This window comes from Rhinopithecus roxellana, chromosome 3, assembly GCF_007565055.1.
Source record: "Rhinopithecus roxellana isolate Shanxi Qingling chromosome 3, ASM756505v1, whole genome shotgun sequence".
Lineage (NCBI taxonomy): Eukaryota > Metazoa > Chordata > Mammalia > Primates > Cercopithecidae > Rhinopithecus > Rhinopithecus roxellana.
In genome coordinates this window covers 57,933,487-57,951,032 of record NC_044551.1, presented here as the reverse complement: position 1 = coordinate 57,951,032, position 17,546 = coordinate 57,933,487, and the positions used below count along the sequence as shown (strand labels likewise).

The window sequence follows — 17,546 nt, the reverse complement described above, 5'->3', positions numbered from 1 at the left end:
TAGATATTACCACTTATAAAATGTGGCTGCAGTTTGAATTTTAAAAGCAGAAGAAACTGAAATTGTCTTTATAGGTCCCCAGATTGTAACTAAAACCATAATGGAGTAACCAAATGTAAAACTTGTTACCAAACAAAATTAATCTAATTGACTCTAATCCAATTAAAAATGAAAAGAATGGATCCTGTGACAGAAGTAATTGCAATTTCTAATTAGTACGAAAAAACTTAGTTACTTAAGCTGTATATGTTTAAATTTAAGCGATTGTAAAAAATATTTTAATGAAAATGTCAGGCTTCCCTAAATTCCAAAATAGACAATAAGAAAAATATAATATTAAGTTCTAAGCATCACTGTTAAAGTTCCCAGTGACTAAGTTGTTGACTTTGGAAAGATAGGTGTTGTAAAATTTCAAGGAAATAAATTTAAATCAAATATGACATTCCTTTGGTGACCACTGACGAATCTGAAGCAACTGTTGAGGACTCCATCTTTCTCTCCATTTTTCTCAGTCCTTTTATTTTTGCCCCTTCTTTTTGGTTTTCTCAGTATTTTCTGTTTCTTCATTGCCTACTGTTAACTTTAAAATTTTTTTTCTTTTGTGCTAACTACTAAGATATAATTTACATGTTTTAAAAACAGCACAGATCACAAATGTTCAGCTTGAAGAATTTTGACAAATTGAGTGTGTATGTATATGCACACTGCATATTTCTTAGCTGGCAACTGGGGTCCAGAAAAGTTGCCAGTTCCCAACTTTTGAAGTACAGTCATGCACCACAAAATGATGTTTTGGTTAATAACTGACTGCATATACAATGTTGGCCCCATAAGATTATTATACTCTTATTTTTACTGTATCTTTTCAATGTTTAGGTATGTTTACATACACAAGTACTCACCATTGTGTTACAACTGCCTGCAGTATCAATACAGTGACTTAGGAGCAATAGGCTATGCCATAGAGCCTAGGTGTATATAGGCTATATCACCCAGGTTTATGTACACTGTGACATTGCCACAAGGACAAAATTTCTGTGTTGTGCCTAACAACACATTTCTCAGAATGTATCCGTGTCATTAAATGAAACATGACTGTATTTTCTTAAGCTTATAACCTCAAATCTATAAGTATTTGTTGAGCACCTCTTAGCAACTCTACATCATGGTAAGCACTGAGTTGTATTCAAAATTATGTGGCTACTTTAAGTTACTGGAAGATAAAGGACCAGCCCAATTACCTGATTCCTCCTACCACCCCCAAGTTGTTTAACAGAATACTAGATTCAGAGTAAGCCCTTAATATTTAGCAAGTATAAGAATGAAGACCTCTAAAATTTGTTCCTGACATCATGAGTTGATAAAATTTTATAGAACGTCTGCAGTGTAGCGTCTCTGAAGAATTTACAAACGCAATCATTGCCTTTTGTCAGATAATATTTACTTGACAATTACTTTTCTTAGTGTTACAGTTTTGTTTGGGGGAGATTTTCCAGATTGGTTTTTGAAAAGGTAATTTAATCACCTTTCACATTTTAAAGGTGCCAAAAGGTATATAGTGACATGTCTCTTAACTCTTTCTCCATCTGGACTTAGTTTTCTTTCTTCAAGTAACCAATGTATATCCTTACAGAGGTATGTCTAATATCTTCTGTAAGAATTAAAGAAAGAGGTAAGAAACATGAAAAGATGGCTTGCCAGTCAGGACAGGTTTATTTAGAGAAAACAAACCTGAGAGGCGCCTTCTGGCCCAGTTAGGTCAGAGGCACACTTGCTTACAAACTAAAAGTTCTTAAAGATTCAGAGTGGGAGAGTTTATCAGAGGCTTGGACTGCTTCTCTGTCTCTTCCTTGTGCTTGTCTGTGAGGGAGAGTTGTGTGTCAGTTCCCATACATCTTTCTGCAGCTGCAGGCATATCCCCCAAGTCTGCTTTTATCTTTTCTATCCTAGTGCACCTGAAGGGGAAGGAATGTGCTTATTAAGGCCCACTATTTTACTGGGGCCCCATTGTAAGAGGGTGAAGTTTGGCAGTTGCTCAAGAGACTTCCCCTCCAACTCCCTTTGGGCCTGAGCTATCTTATCTGTATTTTATTGTCTGCTCTTTCTGGCTGCTTATAATTAGAAGAGAAGTAATTTCCTTGAAATGCGTGAGGCTAGAAAGGGAGCTGGAATTTAAAGCGGTGGTGTTTGTCTGAGAAGACAGTGCTCCTACTCTATCACCTTTTTTTTATACAAATGGCAACACGCCGTTAACACTGTTATGCACCTTGCTTTTTTTCTTTTTACAATATATGTTAGCGCTCATAACATCATTAAATAAAGACCATCCCCATTATTTCATACCATAATTGATTTAGTCAGTTCTCTATTGATATTTAAATTATTTCTACTCTGTCCCTATTACAAACAATGCTATAGTGAATAACATTCTACATAAGTCAGTATGCGTTTGTGCAAATAAATTGGGAGAACTAATTCCCAAATGTGAGACTGTTGTATCAGAGAGGTATATACACTATAATTCTGACAGGTTTTATCAGCTTGCTTTCCATAAGAGATAGTACTAATTTATGCTCCTGCCAGCAATGTATGAGAGGATGCCCCCCTACACTTCCTTCAGCCTTTTCAATCTTTGCGATTCTGATAAGTGAAAATGGAATCCTAGTATAGTTTTTAGTGTACATTTTACCTGTTGTTTTAAATAGAACTGAGTGTATCTCCACATGTTTCACAGTCATTTCTATTTCCGTTTCTGTGAACATCCTTTGTCCATTTTTTTCCTATTGGTTACTGGTCTTTTTCTTAGTGATTCGCTGAGATGTATGCATAGGGATAATTGCCCTTTTTTGGTCCTGTGAGGTGCAAATATTTTTTCTCAAGTTTCCATGTGTCTTTTGAGTTTACTTTTGGTGATTTTTGCCATTCAGTTTTTTTTCCAATGTCAAATTTATATGTTTTTATAAAATGCCTTTTGGATTGCAGATTGTGATTAGAAAGGAAAAATTTGAGATGGGCACACTGTATTACTCTGAACAGCCTTAGCAAACTTCCAAAAGGAATGGAGCCAAGAACTGCACAGGAGCCCAAGGCAGGGAAGTAGGTAACTTAGCTGAGTAAGGGCCTCACAGTATAGCCCTACTATAGTCAGTTTTACATGGATTTTGAGTGCCTTTATATCAGCCAGGGTCCTTATTCCAAACAATAGAAACTGACTAGTTAAGCAGAAAAGGAAAGATATCAGGTAGCTCACTGAATCTAAGCAAAGCCTGCATAGTAAGGGTCAGAAAATAGAAATGACCCAGGGAACCCATATCCAAGATCCTGCACAAGCCCACACCTGGTTAGGGCTGCTACTGCCAGTGACATCAGTGCCCCTGGAAACTGGATCCTGACAGCAGAATGAATTAACTGTCCCCACTTCATTGTGTTACTTGCCTCAGATCTACTAAGTCAGTTGCCTCAGATTCAAACTCTTGGGTAGAAGCATTCAGTTGCCCAATCATGAAAATTAAAGACTAATGAAGCTGAAATAATAATTTAACCAAAGACTGGTGAGGAACTAGCTGATATAAAGTACTTTATTTAGAATTCTGGTTATATTTCCCTGTCATGTAAAAGTTTCAACTTTAGGAAGGAAGATGACCTGCCAAGAAAAAGTTTCATAGTTTGTTTATTCTAAAACTATGGGATACTTGAATGATGAGTTTTATCAGTGCCTTTTGTCATGAGTTCAATTCTAATACATGCTGAGATAAGATTATTTCAGATCTATTAGAACATTTTTATTCTGTTGTAGTAATAGTAATGATGCATTAGCATAATTTTATTCAATTGTTTTAGCATGTACAGTTTCTGTGGAAACAGATTTAACACTGACTCCAGTTCTCTGAGCTTTTTTTCAACATGCAGTTGTTTTCATAATGAAAGACCCTCAGATTATATTATTCATCTGATTTTATTCCAGTCAATACTGCTACAATGTAACATATTTGTTTTTAACTATGACAGGGTTTACCAGGAAACAATGGGATTAGAGCATAATGCACAAAAGCTTCAATGACACATTAAAAAAAGATAGGAACCAACATGGTGAAACCCCATCTCTACTAAAAATACGAAAATTAGCTGGGTGTGGTAGCAATCCCAGGTACTCAGGAGGCTGAGGCACGAGAATCAATTAAACCCGGGAGGCAGAGGTTGCAGTTTGCTGAGATCACTCCACTGCACTCCAGCCTGGGCGATAGAGCAAGACTCAGTCTCAAAAAAAAAAAAAAAAAAAAAAAAAAGGGCCGGGAGCGGTGGCTCATGCCTGTAATCCCAGCACTTTGGGAGGCCAAGGCAGGCGCATTACGAGGTCAGGAGATCAAGACTATTCTGGGTAACACGGTGAAACCCCATCTCTACTAAAAAAAAAAAAAAAAAAAAAAAAACAGAAAAAATAGCCAGGCATGGTGGCGGGCACCTGTAGTCCCAGCTACTCGGGAGGCTGAGGCAGTAGAATGGTGTAAACTGGGGAGGCTGAGCTTGCAGTGAGCCGAGATCACGCCACTGCACTCCAGCCTGGGCGACAGAGCAAGACTCTGTCTCCAAAAAAAAAAAAAAGATTGGAATCTCATAGAAACAGTAGCACAGTTTTACACATGTTAATTGGTTTAAAAAATGCATAAATATTACAAAAAATATGACACTTTAGCTTTTAAAAGACCTGGAGTTTGCTGTGCAAGTGAGCTTCAGAAGAGTTGCAGTTTCTATGAGTTATGAAGTGGCAGTAAGAGGGCAATAAGAAATCCATGAAAAGTTGTAACACCAGATGTGGATGGGTGTTCTCAACATTTTTGGTGAAGTGAGGTCACTAGAAATGTTTTGAGATATATGTGCTTGTGTATTTTGTATACTCCTGTGTGGTTCAGATCAGCTGGATGCAATGTTCTGCATTTACTTTGTGTTTTATGTGGATGAAAGTCACATTATGCTTAAATGTTTCCCTAATGTATCAATTACATTAGAACAATATTTGCATTTTTAAAACAAGTATTATAGTAGAAGAGACTGTACTTTTACTAGAATAATTAGAGACAGGGTCTCCCTCTGTCACCTAGGCTGGAGTGCAGTGGTGCAGTCATAGCTCACTGTAACCGTGAATTCCTGGGCTCAAGTGATCCTCCTGCCTCAGCCGCCCAGGTAGCTAAGACTAAAAGCACATGCCATGATCAGCTAATTAAAAAAAAAAATTTGTAGAGATGTGGTCTCGTTATGTTGCCCTGGCTGGCCTCAAATTCCTGGCCTCAAGGAATCTTCTCAAACTGCTGGGATTACAGGCGTAAGCCATGATGCCCCACCTCAATAATATATACTTTAAAACAATATTAAAATTTAAGGGGAAGATAACTAATGTTTTAACTTCATAACACCAAAGAAATAGTTTTAAATTATATTTATTTTTAAATTAACACTGTTTTATGTTTGGACTGTATGTATTTAAATATTTAGTTAGGATTATATCTCCATTTCAAGGGTTTGGGAATTATATGCCCTTTACCAAGAAAATGGAATAATACCTGTAATCCCAGCACTTTGGGAGGCCAAGGTGGGCGGATCACGAGGTCAGGAGATCAAGACCATCCTGGCTAACACAATGAAACCCTGTCTCTACTAAAAATACAAAACATTAGCTGGGCGTGGTGGCAGGCACCTGTAGTGACAGCTACTCAGGAGGCTGAGGTAGGAGAATGGCGTGAACCCAGGAGGTGGAGCTTGCAGTGTGCCCAGGTTGCGTGCCACTGCACAAAAAAACAAAAAAAAAAAACAGAAAATGAAATAATACTATACTGGGGCTTTCATTGGTTGATTGAAACCACTATTGGAGGATAAAATTAGTTTTAACTATGTATGCATACAATGGAATATTATTCAGCCATAAAAGGGAATAAAACTCTAATACACGCTATAATATGGATGAACTTTGAAAACATTCTGCTAAGTAAAATAATCCAGACCCCAAAGACAAGTATCGTATGATTTCCCTATGTATGAAGAACCTAGAAGAGACAAACTCATAGAGACAGAAAGTAGAATACAGATTACTAGGGGTTAGAGGGAAGGAGGAATAGTCAGTTGTTTAATGAATACAGTTAGTGTTTGGGATGATGAAAGAGTTTTAGAAATGAATAGTGATGATGGTTGTACAGCATTGTGAATGTACTTAATTCACCTAAATTGTATACTTTAAAATGATTAAGATGGTAAATTGTATGTTGTTTATATTTTATCACAATAGAAAGAAACCAGTTTTAATTTGTCTCTGGTATTTATAGCTTCAACATTGCCTGCATGTGCTACTAATTATACGGGATTACTGTATTTGTAAATATTTATCAGAACTGGATGGATATATGGCTAGTTTTTCTCTTGTCAAAATTTGAGTGTTGAATTTAGGTATTTCTTATAATACCTAGCAATTACAGTAAGTCTTCTGGAATTTCACCAATTCCTATAAGAAATTAGATATTTTTTTCTTCTAATGGAAAACAGGAAAATATTTGTTAACCTTAATGTCCATATATATATATATAAATAAGTAAATGTCTGTATATATATATAATAATAAGTAAATTATTTTACATTTGAGGGACAGGCCAGAGTACCCTGGAATTTCTTCCTCAGTGCTGTAGAATTCCTGGAATGTTTAAACTCTTAACTGTTTACTAGATATTTTTTTTTTAACTTTCTTTTATTTTTCAAATTTTATTTTAGATACAGTGGATACTTGTGCAGGTTTGTTACCTGGATATATTGCATAATGGTGAGGTTTGGGGTACAAATGATCCCATCACCCAGGTACTGAGCATAGTACCCAACAATTTTTCAACCCTTGTCCTCCCTCCCCTCCCACTGGTCCCTAGTATCTGTTATTGTCATCTTCATGTCTATGAGTCCCCAATGTTTCAGCTCCCACTTATAAATGAGAACATGTGGTATTTGGTTTTCTGTTCCTGTGTTAATTCACTTAGGATAATGGCCTCCAGCTGCATCCATGTTGCTGCAAAGGATATAATTTTGTTCTTTTAAATGGTTGCATAGTATTTCATAGTGTATATGTACTACATTTTCTTTAATCCACCATTGATGGCCACCTCAGTTGATTCCATGTCTTTGCTATTGTAAATAATGCTGCAATGAAGATGTGAGTGCTTGTTTCTTTTTGATGAAATGTTTTTTTTTGTTGTTTTTTTGTTTTTTTGGATATATACTCAGTAATGGAATTGCTGGGTCGAATGATAGTTCTGTTTTAAGTTCTTTAAGAAATCTCCAAACTGCTTTCCACAGTGGCTGAACTAATTTACATTCCCACCAACAGTCTATAAGCCTTACCTTTTCTCCACAGCCTCACCAATATCTGTTGTTTTTTGACTTTTTAATAATAGCTATTCTGACTGGTGCGAAATGGTATCTCATTGTGGTTTTGATTTGCATTTCTGTATGATTAGTGATGTGGAACATTTTTTATGTTTGTTGGCCATGTGTGTTTGTCTTATTTATTATATTGAATTATATTGAATTAGAAAAAAATCTTAATGATTTGAGTAAATTGGCCTTTGTGTTGATTTACAAGAGTCATATAATTGAGTAGGTCATTAAGCTGGGTTAGAGATGATTTTTTTGTTGTTGCTGTTTCTTAAATAAATAAATTCTGTTGGGTTCAGTGGCTCTTTCCTACCATCCCAGCACCTTGAGAGGCCAGAGGAGGATCGCTTGAGGCCACAAGTTTGAGATCAGCCTGGGCAACAAAGCACAACCTCATATTTACAAAAAAAATATATAAGTTAGCCAGGTGTGGTGGCACATGCCTGTAGTCTCAGCTGCTTGGGAGACTAAGGTAGGAGGATCGCCTGAACTGGGAGCTGGAGGCTGTAAGTGAGCTGTGATCCTGTCAGTGTACTCTAGCCTTGGTGACAGAGTGAGACCTTGTCTCAACAGAAAAAAAAAGAAATTCTGCAACAAATGGTTTTCCTTAGCTTTTTTCATACAATGAAGTTTTTAAGTTTTTGCATATTTTTTTACTTCCTAAAATTCTATCCAATTGTATTTCAGGTTGCAACAAGGACAGTGTCAGAGCAGGCTGTAAAAAATGTGGCTACCGTAAGTATTCTAAAAGACGACATGTTTTGCATTATTCATACTGGAATCATGGCCTCTTTGGGCAACATAACATAGCATCCTGATTTCAGGGGCCCAGTTGCATAGTCCTTTAGCCCTAAGCTAACATGTAGTTGTTACAGAAATTCCTCTGTTAGCACTAAATATTCGCTTTTCTTCCCTGCTTTAGACCCAGTAACGAATAACTATGTATCTGATGACTAGCAAAAGTAGCATGAAGATACAGGTGGTTAGTAGTAGATTAAGGAGTTTGGAGAAAGTATATTTTATAAAAACTATATACATACTTATTCTTTTCCTCCTTTCCACATACTAGGAGAAAAGGTGGAGGCAATGCAAACTATTTATGAAGATTTTTTGTGTTTATTACATTTACTTTAAAGATTTAATTGGTCTCAGAATTTCTGCTCATGAGCAAAAACTTGATTTAAACAATTATTAATCTCCATTATGATTAATTGAATGAAAAGGTAAACTTAAGCATGTGTAATTATATAATATAAATTTGTAATTTTATACTCTAAGTAAATATTCTTTAGTTAAATATAGCAATGCCTAAAGCTTTAGTAACAGCTATAGCAACAACATTTGCTATTTTCTGAGTTGTTTGCAAACCATGCAAATTAACCTGGATTGTTAATACACTGCAGTTCATTGAGGAGTTATTATGTTTTACCAACTAAGAGTGATTTGACAAAAAGATGTTCATGCAAGAACGTGTGATAAGAGTACTCAGCATAAATCTCCATCAGAAGGGCACATTAAAAGCGTGCTGAGAGAACAAGTCACATACTTCCAAGCAAAAGCTAAAACTGGCTCAAGGGAAGCTTGCTCAAGTAGCAGAATTGCATATATAACTATATATATTTATCACTCATATAAATGAAAACTGAAGAATGTACTTGCATGCAAGAAATGAGTACAATGAAATCTTTTCTTTTTTTTAATTTGTTTATACTTATTTCCTCTTTGTTTACTTTGTTTCAACCATTGCTAACTTAAGCTTTGTTTACTTTCTTTTGATCATTGCCAACTTACCTGCCTCATTTCTTTATTCAAGAATTAAGAACCTACAAATGCTTCATTTACTTCAAAATCTGGAAAGGATTTCCCAGTCTATCTACAAATATCAGTCTCTACACTTGGACTTCTTTTAACCTAAGACTTTGAGGAAAGCAATTAAATTCATTTTCTGGAAATAGAATATTTGTTGATGTAGTCTCCTCATTGTTATGTAAGACAAAATGCAAGTATCTGCAGTAATTAGAATTCTTTAGGAGAAGCCAAGCCAGCAAATAGTTTTGTCAATATTTCCACATTTAGTTATTTTTGCTTCATTATTTAGATCTTTGATTTTAGTGATTTAGTCATTAAACAATTTCTGATTTGTCTCCTGTAGAAAAATTTAGTAATATTTCCCTTCTGTGTTAAATTTACATCTCTACAGCTCTTAAGTCTCTACAGCTATTAAAGAGGAAGGTCTTCTCAATTTACGAGTCTTTCTAATATAAATTGCCTTTACAAATTAGCTTATCTTTTATTTGGGGGCCAAAATTTTTGTATAGAGGTAAGAGAAAGGTTGAGAAGATGATTCATAATATTTTTAATGGCCAAAAGTTTGGGTATTTTTCAGTTGTTTACAAAAAAATATGCTCTCTCTTTTGTTGCAAAAATAGTTGTTCAGATTGTACAATTTAAAGAGTTTCAATACTTGATAGAAAAAGATCTTATTCTCAGTATATGTCAATAGTGAATATATCATCTTTTAAAGTTTCAAGTTAAGTTTGAGTGTATTATTAAATAACATGGGTCTCTCTTTCTGTGGCAGAATTTCCTAAGCAAAATTAACTTAAAAGAAATTCACAGAAAAAGAGTTATTTCAATAATGAGTTTTTATTAGAATTTCTTTTTAAGTTGGTAACTTCAGAATACTTAAAAACTACAAGGACAGTAGGCCTTGGGATTATTTATGAGATAAATGTCTCAAATAATTATGATAGTTCTCAGAAAGTATGATTAAAAGATTAGTAGACCCATTGGTTGATCATAGCAGCAGGAAATAAAAACAAATTTGTAAATACCTTTAACATTTACATAAATATAAATTCATCACTTTTTTTATTGCCTGTTTGTATGTCTGTTTATTGGTGTTCAGTCTTGTGTGTACAAACCACATCTGAAATGCATTTTCTATTTTTTATAGTTTGCTTCTTCAAAGGTAGGCAAGAAGTTAAGATACTTGTAAAGAAATGTATCATTAATTCTCAACCACATTCTCTACTGTCTCCCTAGAAATCTGTAGAGGTGTTTTTTATTGTTAGCAACAGGATGGAGGGTGCAGCACTATGATGCTTACTATGTAGAGCCCAGAGATTATAAACGTCCTGCAGTGGTAGGACAGTCCTGGACAGTGAAAAATATTCTGGCCCCAAATGCCAATGGCATTCCCTTTGAGAAGCAGGTACTTTGTCCCATGATTTTAGATTCTTTTTTTCTTATTGCTATTGCCTAATTTGTCAACTGCTTTTTAAAAGCAACTTATTTAAATCTTTCTAAAAGCACAGCTTTTGTGTCCTAGAAACAACCAAACTTTTTTTCTCCACATTTATATTTTGTTGACCTATATGATATTTAATTAAACATATTTTAGAATAACAACAGACTCTTCATAGAGTAAAATATCAGATGGTGGAGTAAAATAATATAGGCATAAACTGAAGGAAAAGTGACCAGGAAGATATGGCAGAAGAAACAAGAGTGTGTAGCATTACATTAGCCAAAGGAGGAAATATTTTCAAAATTGAGGGGAAATTGTCAGGTGCAACAGGTAAGAGTTATAAGAAATGAACTGAAAAATGTTATTTGGGTTTGGCAGGTAGGATGCTTTGCTTCCCTTAGGAAGATCAGTTTAAGTAGAGTTGTAGGTCATGAAACAAACTGTGTAGATTCAGGCCTGAGTGGTGGGGGATGAAATAGAGAAAGCCAGTGTCTCCATTTTCAAGAAATTTCCATGAGAGAGGTGGGAAGCATTGGGTAATTTCTAGAAGAAACTGGGATAAATGGAGAAGGTTTTTTCTTTCTCTCTTTCTTTTTTTAAGATATAAAATGTTGGTATAGACTGAGGGACCATTAGAGGACATATTGCAAATACTGAAGATAAGGAAAGATTAAGCAAGTTCCTTTAAGAGGTATGGCAAGGATACCTCTGAAATTTGGAAGAAACTAGATGAGAATAGATACAGATGTTTTCAGGTAGTGATAGAAAGTAGGAGATCGAGCCTGATAATCTCAATTTTGTTTGTAAATTAGAAGACAGGATTGCCTCCTTAGGTAGGGAGTTTGAGTAGGACAGGACAGTGAATGATGAATGTTTTGAGACAGGTACCAGTTTGGGAAAGTCACTGAGGGAAGCAGGAGAGGAAGTTGACTAAGGACAAATAAAAAATGCTAATATGCATGAATGTGTGGTTGTTACACTCAAGCATTGCCTGACTACTCTGTGGGGTGGTGGGGGAGTGGTGGGTAACAACCCAGAGAAATAGTAACTTAGAGTCAGATTCGTTTGTCTGCAATGAGGATGAACAGGGGTATATAAAAGAGTCAGACTTGTAAAAAGTTGTTCATATTGTCAGTAATGAGAGATTTGAGACTGGGAGAAAATGAAGGTGTTAAGGGAATAAAGATCATAATGAGAATCAAAAACAGATCTATGCGTGAGTGTAAATGAATGAAAAAGCTAGAAGGATTAAAGACACAGTCAGAGTTTAATATTGGAGTTTAAAATTTCAGAGATAAAACAGTTGCAGATGATAACAAGGACCATAGTGTGGCCGTGGAATCTAGAACGTCAGGGAACCCAGAAAACCTATCCGACAACCTACACTGTCCATTCAAGCTCGTGGCAGGAGCTTGGGGTAAAGAGCTAGAGTATGAGCCAGATTCAAAAAAATTCAATGAATGGAGCTATTAACCTACAGCAGGCAGCTGAGTGGACAGTTAAGGATTACTACTTGGAAACAATATTGAGAAGCCTGGAGAATACTAATAATACTGGGGTAAAGGATAATTAACTACAGAGAAATGCCCTCAAGGAAGAGCCAAATATCCCTTAAGTGTAGTGGCAATATTATGTGAGCACATAGGGCAGTTACATGTTTAAGAATCTATTGAAAAAGACTAGGAAAGGGGCAATGATCAGCTAGGTCAGTGGGGAAATAAAACAGATAAATATGAGGATAAGATTTCCAAGGAAGGTGGCCAGGTACAGTGGCTCATGCCTGTAATCCTAGCTCTTTGAGAGACTGAGGCAGGCAGATTGCTTGAGCCCAGGAGTTTGAAACCAGCCTGGGCAACATGGTGAAGCCCCATCTCTACAAAAAACAAACAAACCAACTAGCCAGGCATAGTGGCGTGCACCTGTAGTTTCAGCTACTTGGGAGGCTAAGGTGGGAGGTTGGCTTGAGCCCAGGATGCAGAGGTTGTAGTGAGCTAAGATTGTGCCACTGCACTCCTGCCTGGACAACAGAGCCAGACCCTCTCTCAAAGAAAAAAAAAAAAAAAAAAAAGACTTCAAGAAAGAATATATGACTACAGAAGAGGCCAGCATTTTTAGGGGAGGAACCAAAATGTTAGGAATGTGGAAGCTTGGTGGAATGAACTGGGTTTAGGAATTTAAAAGCTTATAAAATAGCTGTGTGTTCTTAAATCTGAGGATTTTAGATAGAGCTAAAGCCTGGTTAAGTTAGTAGCTGTTAGCATAGTCTATATATTCTGTAAGCCCAGAAGTAGACATTTGGGTACCCTATTTATAAAACAAGAGGGGTTTGTGTGTGTGTGTGTGTGTACATTGACAGATTTTTATCTGCGGTCAAAATGAAACTGGAGGGTTTTTTTTGTTTGTTTTTGGTTTTTTTCTTTTTTATTACTTGGCATTTGCTAATATAGCTACTCCTGGAGGGAGGAAAGGGAAGAATATGCTTTTCCTTGTATTAGTAAAATAAATGGTCATAACCTGGTACCGTGTACTAAATACCTATTTGGTGCTAGTCTCTGTACTAACTGCATGAAAGATATTATTTTATTCTTAAAATAACTCTGTAAAGTAGGTTTCATGATCTCCAGTTTTATGAACATTCAAGACAAATGGTTCTGGCACCAGATTACTTAGGTACAAACCTCTGTTGGCACTTACTAGCTATGTGATATTAAGCAAATTGCTTGATCACTGTGTTTCAGTTTCCTGTATGTAAAGTAAGATCATTATAGTACCTGATCCCATAGAGTTGTTGTGTAGATTAAATGAGTTCATGCAAGTATTTGGATCAATGACTGGCTTCAGTAAATCCTCAATAATTGTTGTTATTTTTGTTATTGTTACAAATCAGAAAACTGAGGCCCAGGATTACTGTGTTAGTCAGTGGGAAAACTGAGATATGAACTCTGGTTATCTGGAAGATTTAATACTACGCCATGCTCCTTTTCATTTGCTTTTTTAAAAAATTGTGTTAAAATATATATAACACAAAATTTGCCATTATAACCATTTTTTAAATATACAATTCAGTGGCAGTAAATACATTCACGATGTTGTAAAGCCATCATTACTAATAACAAAACTTTTTCATTGCCCCAAATCTATAACCATTAACCAGTAACTCTCCACTCCCTCCTTTTCCCAGTCCTTATTAACCTGTCTATCTCTGTGAATTTGCCCATTCTAGATATTTCATATAAGTAGAATCATACATATTTGTCCTTTTGTGTCTGACTTATTTCCCTTAGCATAATATTTTCATAGTTCATCCATGTTGTAGCATGTATTATAACATCATTCCTTTTAATGTCTAAATTATTTCTCTATATGTATATACCACATTTTGTTTATCCATTCGCCTGTGGATAGACCCTTGGTTGTTTCCACATTTTGGCTATTATGAATAGTGCTGCAATGAATGTTGATGTACGAGTATCTGTTTGAGTCTATGTTTTCAGTTCTTTGGGGTATGTACATAGGAGCAGAATTACTATGTTGACTTTTTTGAAAAACTGCCAAACTGGTTTTCTTTTTTTTGAGACGGAGTCTCGCTCTGCCGCCCAGGCTGAAGTGCAGTGACGCCATCTCGACTCACTGCAACCTCTGCCTCCCGGATTCAAGCGATTCTCTTGCCTCAGCCTCCCAAGTAGCTGGGAATATAGGCGCGTGCCACCATGCCTGGCTGCTTTTTTGTATTTTTAGTAGAGAAGGGGTTTCACCGTGTTAGCCAGGATGGTCTCAATCTCCTGACCTTGTGATCTGCCCACCTCTGCCTCCCAAAGAGCTGGGATTACAGGCGTGAGCCACCGTGCCTGGCTGAAAAGCTGCGAAACTGGTTTTCGTAACAGCTATACCATTTTACATTCCCACTAGAAATGTACAAGGGCTCTAATTTCTCTGCCTTTTTGCCAACACTCATTATTTTCCTTTTTAAAAAATAGCGATTTGTGATCATAAGAAATATATATTTGGTCATTGTCCCTGGTTCTTGACACAGAGCTTCTAAAACTCTTGAAATTTCCTGAGTGATAGGGGTGATAGGAGAATCTTTTATTATTCATATCATGCCCCTTTCAACCATGCCTGAGTTTATACTATTAAGGTGATCTCTTGGGAGGCTCCTAAATCATTTCAGGATGAGGGCCAGTTGCCAGAGGAACAATCCATGTGATTAGAAAGTTGGAGCTTTCAGCCCCACTTCCAGACCTCCAGAAAGGGGAGAGGGATGAGAAGCTAGAGATTGAATTTAATCACCAGTGGTCAGTAATTGAATCAATCATGCCTATCTAATGGGGCCTTCATAAAAACCCCTAAACTACAGGGTACAGAGAGCTGCTGGATTTGTGCAGGCATAGAAGTGCCTCGATTGTGGCACACAGAGAGCACGTGGAAGCTCTATGCCACTTCTTTGCCCTGTGCATCTCCTCCATTTGGCTGTTCTGAGTTCCGTGCTATATATAGTAAACAGGTAATAGTAAGTAAACCGTTTTGTTGAGTTCTGTGAGCTTTTCTAGCAAATTTTCGAATTTGAGGATGGGGTTGTGGGAACCCCCTGACCTCATAAAGCTGGCTGGTCAGAAGTACGGCTAGGCCGTCAGAAGTACGGCCTGGACTCACTATAGGCATCTGAAATGGGAATAGTCTTGTGGGTCTGAGCCCTTAACTTGTGCTAACCCTGGGTAGTAACAGAATTGAATTGAATTGTTGGACACCCAGTTAGTGTCCAGAAAGTTGGAGAACTGGCTGTGGGTGTGGAAAAAACCCACACATTGGATGTCAGAAGCGTTATGAGTAGAAACAATTCAGACCATTCTCGTAGGTATGAAGTGGTATCTCATTGTGGTTTTGATTTGCATTTCTTTAATGACTAATGATGTTAAGTGTCTTTTCATGTACTTATTGGCCATTTGTATTTCTTCTATGGACAATGTCTATTCAAGCCCTTTGCTCATTTTTTCACTGGGTTTTGTTGTTGTTGTTGAGTTATAGTTGTTCTTTATGTATTCTGGATATTAAGCTCTACCAGAGAGATGATTGCAAATATATTCTCCCATTCTGTCACTTTTCACTTTCCTGATAATTTTGCACAAAAGTGTTTAATTCTGATGACCATGTTATCAATTTTTTTCTTTCGTTGCTTGTGTTTTTGATGTCAGATCTAAGAATCCATTGCAAAATCCAAGGTAATGAACATTTACTCCTATGCTTTCTTCTAAGAGCTTTACGGTTTTATATTTTATTTTATTTGACCCATTTTTAGTTAATTTTTACATATGGTCTGAGGTGAGGGGTCCAACTACATTCTTTCCCATGTGGAAAAGTTGTCTCTGTACCATCTGTTGAAAAGACTATTCTTTCCACGCTGGATGGACTTAGCACTCTTGCTAAAACTCAGTTCGCTATGTAAGTGTGGGTTTATTTCTGGACTTTCAATTCTATTCCATTGGTCTGTGTGTCTATTCTGTGTGTCAATCAACTGCTTTGATTGCTATAGGTTTATGATAAGTTTTAAAATCAAGAAGGGTGAGTCCTCCACCTTTTTTTTTCTTCTACATTGTTTGCTACAAGAACATTTAGATTGCTAGCCATAAGAACTGTAATTTGCAACACAGTTATTACCCAGGCTTCACTAACTTATTCCCCAATAGAAAAAAAAATCAGTAAGAAACTTTATTTGTACTTTTGCAATTGATTTGTCTTATCGCCTTAGGGTCACTTTGCTTGAAGCAAAGCTAAAATGGGTGTGGGGCAGAGACTGCTACCAGTGTGGTCATTATTTAAGCATTTTATTTATTTTAAATATTCATTTCAATGAGAGGATGAGAGGTATTTGTGTACAAAGCTAGCTTAAGTACATCATCAGGATGTTAAGTGATCATCAGGAGTTTTTGTTTGTTTGTTTGTTTGTTTGTTTGTTTGTTTTTTCTGAAGCAGTTTTACTCTGCTGCCCAGGCTGGAGTGCGGTGGCACAATCTCAGCTCACTGCGACCTCCACCTCCCAGGTTCAAGCGATTCTTGTGCCTTAACCTCCTGAGTAGCTGGAATTACAGGCATATACCACCATGCCCAGTTAATTTTTGTATTTTTAGTAGAGACAGGATTTCCCCATGTTGGCCAGGCTGGTCTTGAACTCCTGTACTCAAGTGATCCACCTGCCTCAGCCTCCGTAAGTGCTGGGATTACGGGCGTGAGCCACCATGCCCAACCTGTGTCATCAGGAGTTCTGATCAAAGAGGCAAGCCAAACCAACCCAGAAAGGTTTCCATTCTGCTACAAACATGGGTAACAATGCAGGAGGGAAAAAGTGTTATGTCAACAGCAACCACAACAACAACAAAAAACCCAACTCAGAAGAATGAAAGGGAAATCCCCAGGTGCTAGACAAGAAAAGGAGCTCGAAGTCAGAGTGGGAAATCTTAGTTGAAAACAGTGGATCCACAGGCCTACTGGGTAGGCAGTTAAGAGCTGTGGAGTGACGCTTTCAAGCCCTGGGAATGGCAGTATGGCAAGGCTGGAGCCCCTCACATAAAGTCAGACTCCTTAAAAAGGCTATGAAGCAAGGATTAGAAAAAATTTCACTCACTGAAAGAAGCAAGAATGCATATAGTGTGTTTGAGTTCCCATAAAATAATTAGAAGAAAACAAATAATCGAGAATTGGCAACCTCAGCTTACACCTTGTAAGTGTATCTAACTATGAGGAGTGAATTTACACTGCTTCCAGTGAGGCAGGAACTATTTTTCCCATGCTAAGAAATTAATGTTAAAAATTGTGCTGATATCAAATCAAATTTAAAAAATTAAGTCCAATTACATGTTGTGATTAATAAAACTACACGTAAAACTAAAAACTACAC

At 36.7% G+C, this 17,546-nt stretch overlaps 1 protein-coding gene across 2 annotated transcripts in view; it reads left to right on the top strand.

Annotated features, from left to right (window-relative positions):
* The window catches only part of SREK1IP1 (SREK1 interacting protein 1), a 51,405-nt gene that overhangs the window by 6,120 nt on the left and 27,739 nt on the right, over positions 1 to 17,546 (top strand). For both annotated transcript variants that reach the window (XR_004056399.1, XM_010368246.2), the window contains exon 2: positions 8,092 to 8,139. Coding sequence is in view for 1 of the 2 variants with exons in the window: in XM_010368246.2 (XP_010366548.1) it covers positions 8,092 to 8,139 (48 nt within the window). In the remaining variant the exon portion in view is untranslated. The remainder of the gene's footprint in view (positions 1 to 8,091; positions 8,140 to 17,546) is intronic.